This window comes from Triticum aestivum, chromosome 1B (assembly GCF_018294505.1).
Source record: "Triticum aestivum cultivar Chinese Spring chromosome 1B, IWGSC CS RefSeq v2.1, whole genome shotgun sequence".
Classification (NCBI taxonomy): domain Eukaryota; kingdom Viridiplantae; phylum Streptophyta; class Magnoliopsida; order Poales; family Poaceae; genus Triticum; species Triticum aestivum.
The window spans coordinates 558,559,802-558,576,895 of NC_057795.1; the positions used below are offsets into that span (position 1 = coordinate 558,559,802).

The 17,094-nt window shown below is 45.2% G+C and overlaps 2 protein-coding genes across 2 annotated transcripts; one reads left to right on the forward strand and one right to left on the reverse strand.

Annotated features, from left to right (window-relative positions):
• Positions 1-1,065: 1,065 nt before the first annotated feature.
• Positions 1,066-11,875, forward strand: LOC123138179 (structural maintenance of chromosomes protein 4). The gene is made up of 28 exons (XM_044558099.1): positions 1,066-1,447; positions 2,610-2,699; positions 3,239-3,340; positions 3,428-3,604; positions 3,820-3,950; positions 4,047-4,125; positions 4,196-4,353; positions 4,426-4,501; positions 4,646-4,774; positions 4,835-4,979; positions 5,063-5,193; positions 5,498-5,650; positions 5,769-5,958; positions 6,816-6,949; positions 7,058-7,216; positions 7,464-7,769; positions 7,850-8,026; positions 8,199-8,282; positions 8,380-8,589; positions 8,675-8,764; positions 8,886-9,007; positions 9,101-9,256; positions 9,335-9,442; positions 9,518-9,578; positions 9,889-10,023; positions 11,068-11,155; positions 11,229-11,301; positions 11,469-11,875. Exons 1-28 carry the CDS (start codon positions 1,307-1,309, stop codon positions 11,611-11,613), a joined length of 3,750 nt encoding a protein of 1,249 aa, XP_044414034.1. The 5' UTR covers positions 1,066-1,306; the 3' UTR covers positions 11,614-11,875.
• A 1,174-nt stretch (positions 11,876-13,049) lies between these two features.
• Positions 13,050-14,232, reverse strand: LOC123094985 (ethylene-responsive transcription factor 12). The gene has a single exon (XM_044516833.1). The coding sequence runs from the start codon at positions 13,791-13,793 to the stop codon at positions 13,239-13,241; it is 555 nt and encodes a 184-aa protein (XP_044372768.1). The 5' UTR covers positions 13,794-14,232; the 3' UTR covers positions 13,050-13,238.
• Between the last annotated feature and the right edge of the window lie 2,862 nt (positions 14,233-17,094).

Genomic DNA, 17,094 nt, shown 5'->3' on the forward strand with positions numbered 1-17,094 from the left:
CAGCAAGATGTATTGCCCCTCGGTCTGCTAAGGCATCCAATCCAATTTCCCTTACAAATTGGATCATTTTTTTCTGTATAAGATCAATTCAGGTGGGGACCCCCTTGTGACTTCAAACAAAAACTTATCCACTAATTTAATAACAATCACATTGACTCACCCGTTCACGTCCCCAAATGATGATGTATAATACCAGAAAATACAAACACCCTTAGAACTTCATAACATTTAGAGATGTTAATATAAATATGTTTAACTTAAATTTTTAGTGTTATCTTTCAATTTTAGTAGCTGCATGCCTATAAAAACATGCGGTGACCAAATTGTATTTAGAAATTTACGTTAGGTATCACAAAACAATCTTCTTATAAGACAAAGGTGGCTATTTTCTCTCTCTTAAGTAACCTATTACCCTACATAATTTCACTAGGAAAATACATCGACTTAAACACCTGATATAATAATCTAAAGCCTAGTCTGGAAGGAACTCAAAACATAGAAATTAAAAAAATACATAGAAATTGAGATATCATGAATCCTAGACCTCTAGGAGAACTAAAATTGTAGGAAAATCCCTAAATCGTGGTTTGGATATCACGTAAAAAGGCACATGATCTATAGATACCAGAGCAAAAAACATGAGGTGACATCATGTCGGTTTCCTGTAAAATTCCTATGAAATAGCCAATTCCATAGGAATATCAAATGAATGCAGGATGACAATCCGTTTGTCCCAAAGGAAAATTTCTACATTGTTCCTTTTTTCCAATGTGGCCATAGGTCTGTTTGTGTGTGTGTGTGCGCGCGGGCATGTGTGTAGAGGATTCATTATTGCTTTTTTTTTGAGAATTATTCATTATTGCAATTGAAAAAAACTAGATGTAAGCATATGGGCCTGGCCTATATGTATAGCCCAACATAACAGGACCAGCGCAACTTCAGGCCCACATGTCGTCCAACCCATATCCACAGATTTCCGATTAATTTTGGTCTGACATCGCAGGAAGGACGGAAACCCTCCCAACCTTTCAGTTTTCCCTCCCAAAACTTCCCCCCAAGTCCCCAAATCCGCATCTCCCTCCCAGCCACTTCGACTTTCCCCAAAATTTCCCCACCACCAACTCGCTCCTCTGCGCACCCCGCCTCCGGCCTCGCCCAGGGAAAGCAGCGGCGGCGGCGGCAACGGCGGAGATCTGGTGCCGGGTCAGCACCGTCGGCTGGGTAATACTGCTGCGGTGGCCCTCGCGCTCCGGTCTCCCGCGACTCCATTTTGAAATACCGAGGGATCTCAGTAACCCTCTCTTCCATGGAGACCTCGCCACCGCCGTCGCCTTCGCCGGCTAGCTCGCCGGGCCGGCCGGCGAAGCCGCGGTTATTCATACAGGAGATGGTTCTCCGCAACTTCAAGTCCTACGCCGGGGAGCAGCGCATCGGTCCGTTCCATAAGGTATCTCCCTCTCCCGGCAGATGCGAGCCCTAGCTAATTTCTACTTCGACGTGCCCGTTTTGGCAGCAAATTCGAGGTCCTAGGAACATAATTTTGCATGCTAGAGTAGCATTTTTCACTCGATCTATAATTCCGTAAAACCCTAGAAATGTCAGCTGGTCAACAGTTTCACTTGGGTTTTAGCGTTTCGAGAGGAGTTTTGCATGGTTTGTTCGGAAGATGCATCTCTGGTCTCCCCCATGCCTACGGAATTCTAAATTAGCTGCACCATCTGTTGTTCCTTCGGCTTCAATGTTCTGTTCTGTCTCGTTAGTTGTTATCCCGTAAAATATGAACTATACATTTTGTAGCCAACTACTTGTGCATGGTGATTCTGAAACCCTGGAGTGGCTCTTACATGCTTGCAGCATTTTAGTTGTTCAAAATGTCTTAGCTGCACAATTGGCACCATGAAGCACAAACACCTGGTTAGATGGTGATACATTCGGCACACACAAATTGCTTAAAATAGTGTTTACAGGGTGGTTCTGAAGCCATACGCCTTGATTTGTCTGGTTTAGTTGATTGTCTGTTGTGAATATTTCTGTGCAGAAGCTGTAATTTGCGAAGACAAGATAGATGCCAGTGCAGTTGACTCACTTGACTGAACTAATACCATGAGCATCATTTAATTGCTGAAGTACAAAAATATTTCAAGGATGCAGAACACTTGTATCATATTTTTTTAAGTATAATGAACACAGGGTAGCTTTGAAGCAATATGCCTTGATTGTATGGTTTAGTTTATTGTCTGCTGTGAATATTTTCGTGCAGAGGCTGTAATTTGCGAAGACAAGGCAGATGCGAGTGCAGTTGACTGAAATAATACCATGAACATCATTTAATCACTGAAGCACATAAATATTCTGAGGACGCGGAACACCTTTATCATAATTTATACAGCCACAACACTAGTCAAATATAATCTTATAAGCAGAGATAACCTGAAAGTAAATTAGAGTTCTAGCCTTCTATAGTTTTGTGCGACACAGAATTTCCGCGCTGCAGATATGACTCATGCACAATATAATGTTCTCGATTGCATGTTTTTTGTCTAGGTGCATGCCAAGTGACGATTCCTAGAGGCAAAACAAATTATGATAATGTTTTTTCTTGGTTGCAGAGCTTTTCGGCTGTTGTTGGGCCAAATGGAAGTGGGAAGAGCAACGTCATTGATGCAATGCTCTTCGTGTTTGGGAAGCGTGCAAAGCAGGTGGATATCAATGCTCCATGTTTTATATGCTTTCATTTCATCAGGATATTTGTTTGATTCTTGGTAGTATGTACATATCACATCTTACCAAGTCACCTTATTTATTTTGCCCTATCCAAGGGTTTAAGGCTGGCAATGCCTGTCAGCAAGGTACCGAATTATTCCAAAGGTTGAGTTTAACAACCTACTGAGATGCTTGTTTTGCATAACAAACAAAGTAAACACATCTTTGCCTAAAGGGATGTACTATATTGGTACTTTGATGGTTACTAATTTTGTGGTGGCTAAGTGGGACGTGTTCAATAGTTGGCATGGTGTGACCCTTTATTAAGTATTGTCCTCCCATTTTCCATAGGCCATTTCCTGCAAAGGTTTAAATATTTTTTTTGGATGTTTTGATTAACAATGTAAATGTCTTTTCTCAAGCTCACAAAAGATGACCTCACATTCTGTAGATGTTTTTTTGACTTAGAACAATCTATTTATTGGTTGTTTCACATTATGTATATTGTTTCTGATTAGTTCTCTCCTAACTGCAGATGCGTCTAAACAAGGTCTCAGAGCTCATACACAACTCTTCCAATCACCAGAACCTAGACAGTGCTGGTGTTTCTGTCCATTTTCAAGAAATCATTGATCTGGTAATGCTTGAGCCATGTCCTTATTGTTTCTTATCGCTTCATTAGGCCATAATTCCTTGCTTCTTTTTTCTCTGTTGCCATATGCAGGATGGTGGAAACTACAAGGTTGTTGAGGGCAGTGAATTTTCCATAACAAGAGTTGCATTCCGTGACAACACCTCTAGATATTACATAAATAACCGTGGAAGCAATTTTACTGAAGTAACTAAAGTGTTGAAGGGCAAAGGAGTGGACCTTGATAATAATCGCTTTCTGATCCTTCAGGTTTTGTGCACTTTCCTCAGTTTGCATTGCCATTATACGGATACTTCATGTTTTGTTAGATAACATCTTACTTTTGATTACCGTCATAAAATTTTCACCCTTTGCATATTTCTTGGTTTAAGTCTACATAGAATTGCTAGGCAGTCATAAGGTGCTTTTCCAACTGTATTTTGTCGTATCACAAATACCTGACTTCTGAGCTGGTTACTGTATAGGGCGAGGTTGAGCAGATCTCCCTGATGAAACCCAAAGCTCAAAGTCCACATGACGAGGGTTTTCTAGAATATCTAGAAGACATCATTGGGACAAACCAATATGTTGAGAAAATCGAAGAAGCTAACAAACAGTAAGTTATCAAAATTTTCAATGCCTGTTGTCATGATGAGTGCGTGTTGTCCATGTAGTGTGATGTAATCATTCTCATGTTCTCTAACCCCTTTAGGTTGGAAGTGCTCAATGAAAAGAGAACCGCGTCAGTGCAGATGCTGAAATTGGCTGAGAAGGAAAGGGACAGTTTAGAGGTGCTGATCAGATGTCATAAATTGATTCTTTTGGTTGATTAACACTACTGATGGTGCTTTCTTCCTGTAGAATGCAAAAAATGAAGCTGAAGCATACATGCTGAAGGAACTTTTGCTTTTGAAATGGCAAGAAAAGGCAACCACAATGGCTTCTGATGATGCTACATCACATGTTACTCAGCTCGAAGAGAATGTTGCGGACCTAGCGAAGAACCTTGCCTCCGAGAGGTGATTTATTGCCATGTTTGTACATGAACAGAAGTCATGAGTTTAGTACTAATTGTTTTGGTTATAATCCAGGGAAAAAATTAAACAGAACTCTCAGGAGCTGAAGGAAATGGAGAAAGCTTACAACAAACGTGTCAAAAGGCAAGAGGTGTGGTCTTAAATTATATTTTCTGGAACCTTGCTGTGAATTCGAAGTTGAATTGCTCTTACGTATTTAGTGATTTCTTTGCTAGTTTAACTTTTGGTCTAATTAAATGCCTGTCTTTAATGTTTGCTCTCTTTATATGATCAGGAACTTGAGAATAACATGAAAGTCTGCAAGGATCAATTTAAGGAATTTGAGAGAAAAGATGTAAAACACAGGGAAGATTTAAAACATCTCAAGCAGAAGATCAAGAAGCTGGAGGACAAAGCTGAAAAGGTATTTAAAAATGTTTTCAGTTGTAACTCAAGCAACAAAGTCTAAAGTTTCACCTTCCAGGATACCTCAAAAATTGAAGGATCAGCAAAAGAGATTGAAGAATCAGCCAATCTCATTCCACAGCTTGAAGAAGAGATACCAAAATTGCAAGAACGATTAAACCAAGAAGAGAAAGTGCTGGAGCAAATTAAAGAAAGCTATCGAGGTCATATTTTTCTCTCAGTATTGCCTCCCCCCCGCCTCCCCCGTGGACTGTTTTGTTTGATACCCATTTTTTTGTAATTGCAGAAGAAACTGAAAAGCTACGTGCTGAACTTGCCAAAGTAAGGACTGAGCTTGAACCATGGGAAAATCAAATTATTGAGCATAAAGGAAGGCTAGATGTTGCATCTGGGGAGAAAAAATTAATGAAACAGAAGGTTAGCTATCCTTGCCTTATAATGTTTTAAATAGGGAAGACAAGATAATACCACCTAGCTGCCAGTTTGGACATGTCTTTCATTGAGCGCAAGAAATCCTGTTACCAATAACACGGTTTTCAGTTTTGCCATCACAACTTGGACCTGCCTTATGGGAACACAAGTATTCACTATTCAGCATCACATTGCAGGAGTCAAGACTCCAGGATTTTTTGTGTTCCTATTTTATGATTTTTGTTGCAAAAATGGAAATATATAATATTCTGACCTTTGTTAATTCACATGAACCTTGTTACCCTTTCAGCATGATGGAGCTCGAGCAGAATTAACTGATGCCCAAAACCAGATGGAAATCATTAAGGAAAAAATAAAAACAAAGGACACATTTATTACGGAGCTCGAAGGAAAAATAGAGAAACATCAGAGTGAAGCATCTGAAGCTCGTAAAGTTGAACAGGTAAATCACTTCATATCAGTTCTGAGTCATTTCTTCTCCCTTCAACTATTAAGTTCATCAGCCTTATGCGGCTGAGGATCCTGGATATACTGGATCTCTAACTTGGAATCTTTAACAGGAATGCCTAAAACAAGAGGAGTCCCTAATTCCTCTTGAACAAGCAGCTAGGCAGAAAGTTGTGGAGATTAAATCGACGAGGGATTCTGAGAAGAATCATGGCACTGTTTTGAAAGCAATTCTACAAGCTAAAGAATCAAAGGAAATAGATGGCATTTATGGAAGGCTAGGTGATCTTGGTGCAATTGATGGTAAGATATAAACCATAGCCATAGAAGAATGACTTTTAAATGAATGCAGTTAAACTATTCCAACCTTGGACTGTTCATAGAAGAATGATTTTCTACATTTGGGTGCTGAAGAGTTCTCTTTTTAGTGCTCGGGAACACATCTCGATTTTTTTTGCTCAGGAAACAAATTCTCACTTGCTTGCACATGAGCAAGGTGATGGGGACGCCGCCCCCACACTTCCACTGCGACCAATGAATTTGATATTATAGCTTTGAGCATTTGACCGATGTTATCTGATAGAACAAATGAACTTGATGAGTTAATCTAACATGGGAATTTTTTCCGTGTCTCACTTGCACCTTTTTTAAAATGCATTGTAACTGCATGATTTAGCGAAATCTAGTTGTAATGTTTGGTACTGCTGACTATGGAAAGTGCATTTACTCTTACCAGAGGTTTTGATTAAGATAACTAATATTTATATTGGGTTAATGCTTTATAAATGACACACCATTGATAAAAAAACTTCCCCTTGCTGTTTGCTTGTATTAGCCTGTTAGGTCAAGGTTTCTCCAGCCAGTATTTATCCCTTGGTACCAGTACGCAAAGCCCACAAATGTGCCAAGTTTGGGAACCTTCTGATTTTACGTATTAGTTTTAGTTTTTGCGGTTCTCCAGCATCCTGTGTTATTGGTGCTGTACTTTACAGTCAAATCTGATATTGTAGGTACTGAGGTGGTCCTCACTGGTCATCAAAATATTTATGAAATTTCTATGGTTTTGTAATCTGAGGCGGCATTCTATTTTACATGATATCTTTGTGGAAACATTTATTAAATTATATATGTGATTTAATTTATAAACTATTGTGTTGCAGCAAAATATGATGTTGCCATATCGACAGCGTGCCATGGACTTGATTATATTGTTGTTGAAACAACAAATTCGGCCCAAGCTTGTGTTGAACTATTACGCAGAAGAAATCTTGGGATTGCTACTTTTATGATACTGGTAATGCTCTAGTTTGTTTCCTTTTTGTTTTTGTGTGTACCTGTATTCAAACCTTTACCTTGTTTGTTTTACTGCGAGAGGCATGATTTTGTTATTTTACCGTTACAGGAAAAGCAAGCACACCATCTTCGTAAGCTACAAGAAAAAGTAAAAACCCCTGAAGGAGTTCCACGCCTCTTTGATCTGGTAAAGGTTAAAGATGAGAAGCTGAAGTTAGCTTTCTTTGCTACCTTGGGCAATACTGTTGTTGCAAAGGATCTTGATCAGGTAAATCTTGAAGTTTGTCTGTTCCGCTTAGTTTATTTGTGTATGTCTTAGCTGCTTGCATTTATTATGCGCCTTATTTTTTTGTTTCTCAAACTATATCTCAATTGGCTCCCTAGCATTTTCATGGAACTGCCATACTGAAAATTACTTTATTCAGGAACATACCATATTCTGTTACCAAGCAATACCACTCCTTCTGCTGCTTGCATTTAAGCAGTAACAGCAAGCATATGTTTTTTGTTTTCAGGCCACTCGAATTGCATATACTGCTGATAATGAGTTTCGCCGGGTAGTTACCCTCGACGGTGCACTTTTTGAGAAGTCTGGGACCATGAGCGGTGGTGGTGGCAAACCGCGAGGTGGCAAGATGGGCACATCCATCCGAGAAAGTGTTTCAGAAGAGGCTGTTATGAATGCTGAAAATGATCTCAACAAACTTGTTGACCAACTCAGCAGGCTGCGTGAAAATATTAATGATGCTAAAAAACGCTACCGGTCCCTGGAAGATGCTAAATCTCGACTTGAGATGGAACTGGCAAAAGCGAAAAAGGAGGTATAAACTACAAATATTCTTCTTATCTTCAAGTTTTCTGTTATGTTGAGATCACCTTACCTTTATTCCTCCTGTAAAAGGTTGAGAGTATGAATGCCCAATACACTTACAATGAGAAGCGACTAGATTCACTGGAGGCTGCAGCAAATCCCAAAGATGACGAGATCAGCAGAATGAAAGAGCTGGATGACCTTGTTTCTACTGAACAAGTTGCACTAAAGAAGCTTGAGAAGAGTTCTAGCAAGCTCAAAGATCAGGCAAGTGCCTATACAAACCTTGAAGTCTCATTTTGCCAAAAAAATGTTAACACTCTTAAAATTTCAGCCTCTTCCAGTTGAATGCCTTTTTCCAATTTCTTGTAGCATTGTTGTTATAAATACAGTCTCTATTACATTAACCGTAACTTGAGTTTGGTTGAATTTACAACAGGCTTCAGAACTTCAGCAGAAAATTGAAAATGCAGGGGGGCAGGTGCTCAAGGATCAGAAGGCAAAAGTAGAAAAAATCCAATCTGTAAGCACATTCTCGCATGTTTATTTCTTTTCTCTGGAGTGAGTGTGTGTGTGTTTCTCTTACTCTGACGCTTATGATTTCGTGCTTCAAACATCAGGAACTTGACAAAACTAGCTCAGACATCAATCGCCACAAAGTTAAAATAACTACATGTGAAAAGTTGATGAAAAAGTTAGCCAAGGGTGTTGAGGAGGCCAAAAAAGAAATGGAAAATCTGGTTGCTCAAAAGGAGAAGTTAATGTCCGTTTTCAAAGAGATTGAGAAGAAGGCTTTTCTGGTTCAAGAAGATTATAAGAAGACCCAGGAGGTAGTTAGTTATGTTGCTCTACAGCCTGGACCTTGACTGGGTTGCATATTTGGAAGGGTAATGTTAATCCCATTTTGACTTGTAGATGATTGACACCCATAAAGAGGAGCTTGACAAGACAAAGGAAGACTACAATAAAACAAAGAAAGTGGTGGATGAACTAAGAGCCACTGAGGTCTCTCCCATTAATTTAGATCCTATTATACTTTCATGAACTTGGTCATGATGACTCTTGTAAGTTTTAACGAATTGAACTTTTATGCAAGAAAACATGAACTGTTTATGTGTAAAAACAGGTTGATGCAGAGTACAAACTGCAAGATACAAAAAAGCTTGCCAAGGAGTGGGAAATGAAGGTGAAGGCATATAAGAAAAGGCTAGCTGACATTCAGACAAATCTTGCCAAACACATGGATCAGTATGTGCAAATGCTATATTTTTCAGTTACTTTATGAATCATGCATGTTTTCTTTGCTGTTTCCAAATGAGGATATGTTTTTTTCGTCATCAGACTCCAGAAGGATGCGATTGATCCTGAGAAACTTAAAGAAACACTAAGTGATGAGCATCTCAATGAAATGTGTGACCTGAAAAAAGCCATGGAGATGGTGGCATTGCTGGAAGCGCAGATTAAAGACTTGAGTCCAAATCTGGATTCAATAGCAGAGTATGGATTAATGCTCTATACCTATGGACAGAACCTTTGCCCATCAATGTATTCATTGCTTATCTTTGGTCGAATCAGGTATCGCACAAAGGCTCGTTTATATGGCGAACGTGTGGATGAGCTAAATGCTACCACTCAGGAGCGTGATGATCTTAAGAAGCTATATGATGGGCTGAGGAAGAGAAGGTACTGGTTTTGATTTCAGTTTTAATAAGAGTATTTGCTGATTTGGCATCTTACATGCAATATATATTATTGCAGGTTAGATGAGTTCATGGCAGGGTTCAACTTGATCTCTCTGAAACTGAAAGAGATGTACCAGGTATGAATGTGTATAACAAGCATGTAATTTGACAAACTCTATCACCATTTGACAAACTTGACACATAATCCAAGAGTTGAGTTGATTAGACTGTAATTGCCCCTATGAACTGAAATTTAACAATTATAATCAGTGCTTTCCTCGTACACATTTCTTGTGAATCAACAATTCTGAAAGGCGGAGTAGAAGAAATCAAGCCTGGTGACTAAAGTATATGACTTCATTGGTGGAACAATGATATGTTCACTACATTGATGCTTTTTTTTTGAAGATACTGAAATGATTCCAACATATTATCTTGTGGTTTTAGATGATTACACTTGGAGGTGATGCGGAGCTGGAACTTGTTGATTCGTTGGATCCATTTTCAGAAGGTGTTGTTTTCAGCGTAAGGCCTCCCAAGAAAAGCTGGAAGAACATTGCCAACCTATCTGGTGGTGAGAAGGTATTTCTTTTTCCACACTTATAGAATGTTAGAAAGTTAAGCTCTTTTATAGTTATGTTTATGAATAAAGATGTCAATCAGAAAGTCATTATTAGAACTTCATATTTTTAGTGAATAATAGGTGCATATTGCTCATTGTTTTCCTAATACCTAATGATGGGCTTTACCATTGACGAAAAATTGAGGCCACCATAAAGATATCAGAAATGTTGTACTGCGTTACTGCTCATTTGGTAATTAAGATACTTTCTAGCTCTCGCACTTCAGATTGGGATATAATGATGTTTTAGAGAAGTTGTGTGCCCTCATTTTGCAGACCAGGCACTTGAGTTAGCCTCCATCAAATCCACAACCTTTTCCGAAGATGCACAATGAGATTTTCAATTCAAATTTAAAATATAACACTATCTACTTATGTTTGAATTGGTTTCCTGGTTAAAATGGCTGTACATTCATATTTAAGATATCGCAGTGCATAATATATATAGAGTACAAAATTACCTGTGATGTGTTTTGGCTTTTGCCACCAACTCACAAACCTTCATGGCAAATATACTGCCTGGTGTGTTTCCAAAATTTCATTGGCTTTAGAGTTTCGACCCTTTGCTGTTTCCTTCACAAACTGTGCCAAAATTGGCCAAAAAAATTCTTGAGCCAATTCTTTGGCAGGGAAGGTGGGCAGGAACCAACATACCCCTAGCCCTTTTATCCCATTTGTTAATCAAGTGCTAAGATGCTAGTATGCACATCTATCTTATATCCCATTTAAAGTGCTAAGGTGTGCTAGTATGCACATCTAACTTATTTTTTTACTTGTTTATGATTTGCCTCTCACAGCAATACCACTATTGCATATTTTGCAGACTGCATGAAATTTGCAACTTGATTAGTTGTTTGATATATTGTATAAAATGTATAAATCCCTAACATGTACAGATGTACTCTTTTGTTGTGCAATCTACATGTTACATGGATTGCAAACATTTCTCATCATAATAGTACTCTGTTGGGCATATGCCTATTGAAACATTTGTTGTCGTACAGACGCTTAGCTCGCTGGCTCTAGTGTTTGCTCTTCACCATTATAAACCAACTCCATTGTATGTTATGGACGAGATAGATGCAGCATTGGGTAAGTCTTGTGACCTTCTTTTTGAACTAGTAATCTTACATTTCAAATCGGCTAATGAAACTCCTGTTTGTAGATTTTAAGAATGTATCCATTGTCGGACATTATGTGAAAGATCGTACCAAGGATGCCCAGTTCATTATTATTAGGTATGCTTATTTCAGCTCACTTCTCTCAAATTTACCTTCTCTCTTTGGTTTTATATCTTGTACTCAAGCTTGTAAATCCTCTAGGGGTTGTAAACGCTTTGTTATTAGGCTCTGTTCCTTTCACGTTTGATAGATTATATTACTTATGTCTGTCATCCTCTCTGCAGTCTCAGAAACAACATGTTTGAACTAGCTGATAGGCTGGTTGGCATCTACAAGACTGATAATTGCACCAAGAGTATAACTATCAACCCTGGAAGCTTTGCCGAGAGCACGAAACCAACAACCCTCGAAGCTTCGCTGAGAGCATGAAGGTAGTCTTGTAGTCTGCACGGTGGAGTTTCATCTCAATGTAATCTTGTGTTGTGCCATCATGGAACCGAGGTTCCTTCAACATCAAGCTTTATTGTACTGCTAAGATGGTTTTATGCCATGTAAGAATAAGAATGACAGGATGAGGTTAGAACATTTGGTCACTTAAGGTATTTGATGTATGTAGGCCTAACTGAATGTGAATTACTAATATTTTCTTGGTTCCCAATGGAACCTATTGTTCAACCAAGAAACTTTGCAATCCTGGTATGCCACTTTGGTTCCGTCAGAATGATATGAGGTATGGTTAGACGTGCGTTTATGCAAAAATCCAATCGTTACACTTAGAAATGTAAACTTATGCTTTTGTTGCTTGCGTGACTTTCAAGTTACTATTCTTTTTTGTTACTCCCTCCATTCAGAATTATTTGTCACAAAAATGGATGTATCTACAACTAAGGGGCTGTTTGGTTGATGCCCATGTGTGCCCAGCCAAAACATAGGCGCTGTGGGCATGCCAAAAAAATTGGCGAGCGATTCAGCCGCCCTCGCCCAGCCAACCAAACAGCCCTTAAAATACATCTAGATACATTTATTTCTTAGACGAGTAATTTCGAACGGAGGGAGTAGCTTTGAAGGTAACAATTGTTTTTAAACTGAAGGTGACAATTCTTTGTATATATCCTTCTGCACTAGGAAGCTTTATTCTTTGGAGTAAGTTCTGACACATAACGCATTGAAACTGAAGAGTAATTGGAATTGTACCGGTCATAGTTTCTACAACTGCTAGACAACTGAATAACAATGACAGTAATCTCAAAACATAAAATAACAATAATCTCAACATCACTTCTCACATATAACTACAGAAAATTCAGCACAAGGATCATTAACTTGAAATAGTTGGACGTTTCGCTTATAAATTTATACGTCGCGTGTTCCATTGGGGCTTACTGCGACAGGAACAATTTATAAACACAATGACGCTGTGGTTAACAACCTCTGTACAGCCAAAACTGACGCATTCGTGCGCCCACCGCACGTACGCTTGGGCTCACGGACGAGCACCTGGGGCACATGCGACTCAGGGAACCATGTCCATTCCATCGCACGAACACAAGCTCAGCTTAGAAGCGGCAAACAAAACCAGTCGCTTTTTACAGCATTTCGCAAAGTCTCGGGGTTAAAGCAATAATGCTAAACATATAAAGAGTTACACACAATTACACGATGACTAGAATTTCTTTCATCTATTAACCAATCATAAACTTGCCCCCCATGATTTTCAGAGGATGGGCCGCCTTCCCATATATTGACCAATCAAATTAAATCTCTTTATAAAACCTTGTAACTCGTTTGTACGTGTAGCATTACTCGAATTAAAGTGTCTTGCAAAGAGACACCACCAAGGAGGCCAGAACTGCAAGAGATCAGCAAAAACGAACGCCAAACAAGGCGGACACAAGGTGAAATTTTGCTAAAATGGGCAGCAGTATATGTACACAGCACACGGACGAGTCTTCTCCACCACCCCGCTAAATTACCTCTACTCACTACGTACGTAGTACCTACCATGATCCTACACTTGGAAGCTGGCGCTCTACACCGTTGCGCGGCGGAAGAGATCACGACCCAAACATGAGCGGCGGCGGCTCGTTGAGGTCGAACTGGGGGCAGCTGCTGGGCCCCGTCCGGAGCTCCAGCACCGTGGACGGCGGCGACGGGGCGGCGTCCCTCGCACCATGCGCCGGCAGCGGCTGCGCGAGGAGCTCCTGCAGCCTGGACGGGAAGTAGACGAAGTGCCAGGGGGACGGGTGGGCGACGTCGAGGCGGCCGCCGAAGGGCCGCGCCGGCGGCCGGGGAGGCAGGCACGCCTGCTGCTGGTGCTGGTGCGGGGCGAGGTGGCCGCTGGAGAAGTTGGTCCTGGCCTTGGGCCCGCGCAGCGCGACGGCGGCGCGGTCGTAGGCGAGCGCCGCGTCGACGGCGGTGTCGTAGGTGCCGAGCCACACCCGCGTCTTCTTCCACGGGTCGCGGATCTCCGCCGCGTACCGGCCCCACGGCCGCTTCCGCACCCCGCGGTAGTGCCCCTGCGCATGCGCGTCCGCCCTCCCTCCCGCCCCGGCACCTCCGCCTCCGACGCTGCTGCTCCGGTGCCCCCTCGCCTCCGGCAGCATTTGCATGGCGCCTCTCCCTCTCTCTTGCTCACTTCACAGTATGGTTGGCGAGTGCGGTGGAGTTTCTCTGAAGAACCCTGGCTGGCGAGTGGTAGCTCTTATACGGAGCGGCAGGGCAGGAGGCCGGGATGGGCACGCACGCTCGCAGCTTGAGCGTGGTCACTCTCACTGGCTCTCCTCTCCCACAGGGACGGACCCTCGCTGCCTACTACTCTATGCTATGGCATGGCTATGGCGCGCCTCGTGAAGTGGGGAGGCACAGTGGCGCTAGCGGTGTAGGCCTCTGGGCACCGCGGGTAGGGTAGGCCTCGGGGGGTTTGAGGGAGGGAGGCTGTCGCTGACCGGGCCTCGTGCGGCGCCTCCGCCTCAGCCGCCGCGCGATTTGACGCTGCGCGGGGCCCTGCCGCCCTGCACTGCACTGCCAGCCTCCTGCCGCCGTGACGCAAGCCCTACACCATCGTCCATCATGAATCCAGCTCCGTCTCGTCCCGTCCTCCCCATCCCGCCGTACCGCGCGCGCGGCCGTAGCCGGCCTACGCTGCCCACTGACCCTGCGCTGCCGTGCGCGGCCGGGCAAGGCGGCCTGCACGTTACGTTGTGTCACGTACGCCGACCTGTACGGCCGGTGCAGCCCTTCGCCGGCCAGGTGTGGTGGTGATGGTACGTGCCGCGAGGCCTTTTGACCCGTGTGGCCCCGGGATGCGCGCGTGGCCGGCCAGACCCAGACCAGGTGGCCGGGCGAGCGAGCGAGAGCGACGCACCACGCACGGCGACGTGCCGGGGCACGGTTCGGTGGTTCACGTGGTGTCGTGGGTCGGGGGGCAGCACGGCGCCGCACAGACGGCGGCGGGGCCCGGCCCGCCGCACCGGGCCGTAAAAGGTTTTGGGCTGGAGCCGCGCGGGGCGCTGGCGTGGGCGGGCGTCGCTTCCTGATTCGTTTCTCGTGCAGGCCCGGGTGGGGCATTCATTTTGGCGAGTCGTTTTCGGGAACTGGCATGGCGACCTGCAGCGGCGCTGCTGCTGCTGCTGCCGCGGCAGCAGGAGCGGGGGAGGCACCGCATCGGGAACGCGCGAGCCGAGCCGAGGGCCATGCTTCCTGCCTGCCTGCCTGCCTTCCCATCTGAGGCTGCCGCTGCTGCAGTAGCGTGGCGACGCGTTGGGAAGAGGCGCACATTCAACACGTTACGCGTTCAGTGCACTGTTGACGCACGTACGCGCGCACCGGCCGGATGGGGTGTATTTTTCCTTTCCCCTGCCGACGCGAATCTCTCCGGAGCGCGCCATGGGCCGAGAGGGTTAAATTTCCACTGCTGACAGACAGACACTGACCCTTGACGTAGCGCTGGCTCGCCGGAGCAGCTCCTGCGTCTGTGTAGGCGCACTGGTGGTGGTACGCTCCATAATTGCTCCTCTTTGTGTTGGTGAATAATCAAATCTGATTTCGCGTCACCTCGGATGCTACTACTGTATGCAACTACGAGGCGCACTATTTGATGCTCTACAGTCCTGTCAGCGGCTTGTCCCGTTCGCTCGTTCAATCGTGGACGGACGCGTCCAGCGAAAGTCCATGGATTAGACCGTGTACGTGGTGTCGTCGTTAACCAACGTACTGCTGCCAAACTACCAGTACGACGGCGAAACCATGAACTGCGTTGCCGAATGGTTCAGTGGGCACGCACGCGCGCTAGCTCGATCACGAGACTCAAATAAGCCGCCAGGGCCTGGCATCATCATCGCGGACACGCAACCGCGCTACGGCAGGATGGCCTTAACTCTGAAGACCCTGCGCTGCCAAAGACGGACGGACGGACGCCGTGACCGGTCTTGTCCGGTGACGCCCACCACACGTAGTAAGAGAGTGAGAGAGAGCGCGCGTACGTACGTGCGTAGTACGCTCCGCCTGCCGCTGGCTGGCCGTGGCCGTGCACGTACGCCTGCGCCGCGCGGCGCGATCCCGTCCGGTACCCCCCACAATAATTCGGCCATGCCGTATGGGGCTCCGCTGCCGGCCGGCCGTCTGACGCTGACACCCTCCCTCGCCGCTGGCGAGAGAGGAAAAACGCAGGGCAGGGCAGGGTCCGTGGCTGGCCCCGGCTCGATCGGCCGTCCGGCGCTGCCTCGCCCGTTCACGTGAGCCTGCCTGCCTGCCGGATGTCATTTACCGCATTGCCTGCCGGATGACTTGTTCCTTCCGCTGGGCCGCTCTGCCCTGTTCGGCGCCGATCGGCCCCTAGCCTGCCGCAGGCGCCGTGCAAAACTTCCATGCCAGCCATCGACGGGCGGCATCGAACCGCAGCGCAGCGCACGGGAGAAAGGAACAGGGCAGGGGAAAGACTTGAGCTACCATCCCCACGCAGAAAGGCAGAGGGATCAGAAAAGGCCTCCTCGGTCACTCTCGTATCAGCGACCACGCATATGCACCATCAATGGTGGCCCGGGGCCTAGCGGCGTAGACAGGCGAGGCGACGGCCGGCACGTGTGACGTGTCGCCCAGGCAGAGGCGGAGGCCGTGGGAGACGATCATCCACCGGGGAGAGGCAAGGGGAGGCCCGCACGTGGGACGGCTGGTCGAGTCTAGGCGTGGTGTCGCCGTGACGGGGGCCGCTGCGCACGTGGACCTGAAGTTTTGGCGCGGGAACGAGGCATGCAGTTCGGTTGGTCCCGTCGCCGTCGGCGCCTGTCCTTCTGACCGCTCGGCTTGGTTTTCCGCTCGGTTCGCCGTTGGACGTTGGACGTGCGTGCTAGTACACCGGACCGGTCTCCGTCACTGCACCCCGGGAGCAGCACGCCCTCTCTGGACCAAAAATACGACCATCATTTCGTATCAAATCATATTATGGTGGAATCCTGAGTAGTAGTACCACTAGCACCGGGCTACTGGCAACTTGCGCGCCTAGCGGCGTCGATGGGGTGGAGATCCGCCGCAGGATGCTACGTACCACTCCTAGGCTGAAATCACATATTTGACCTGAGGACGAAATCAAATCACAAACTAACCTGGTTACGAAAAAATTTCACTCTGCTAACCCTTTGATGTGGCGCCCGACAGCTGAGCGCCGCACCCTACTGTGCAGCGCCCATCACTTAGGTGTCACACTTCCTGCCAGCGTAGCAGCCCTGGTCCAGTTGCGGCCCCACACGCACCTGTGCAGCGCCTAAGGGATAGGCGCCACACTGTGACGTGCAGCGCCTATACCTTAGGCGCTGCACAGTGACTTAAGCGTGGCCGCCCCAGCCCGACCAGACAGTTTCTTCATCTCTCCGCTCTCTGGACAGAGAGCAGCGGCGGCGCCCCCATCTAATCCCC

Coding starts and splice junctions, on each gene's coding strand:
- LOC123138179 (XM_044558099.1), top strand. CDS start 1,307: ATGGAGACCTCGCCACCGCCGTCGCCTTCGCCGGCTAGCTCGCCGGGC. Junction 4,502..4,645: donor AACGTGTCAAAAGGCAAGAG/GTGTGGTCTTAA, acceptor TTATATGATCAG/GAACTTGAGAATAACATGAA. Junction 9,579..9,888: donor AACTGAAAGAGATGTACCAG/GTATGAATGTGT, acceptor TTGTGGTTTTAG/ATGATTACACTTGGAGGTGA.
- LOC123094985 (XM_044516833.1), bottom strand. CDS start 13,793: ATGCAAATGCTGCCGGAGGCGAGGGGGCACCGGAGCAGCAGCGTCGGA.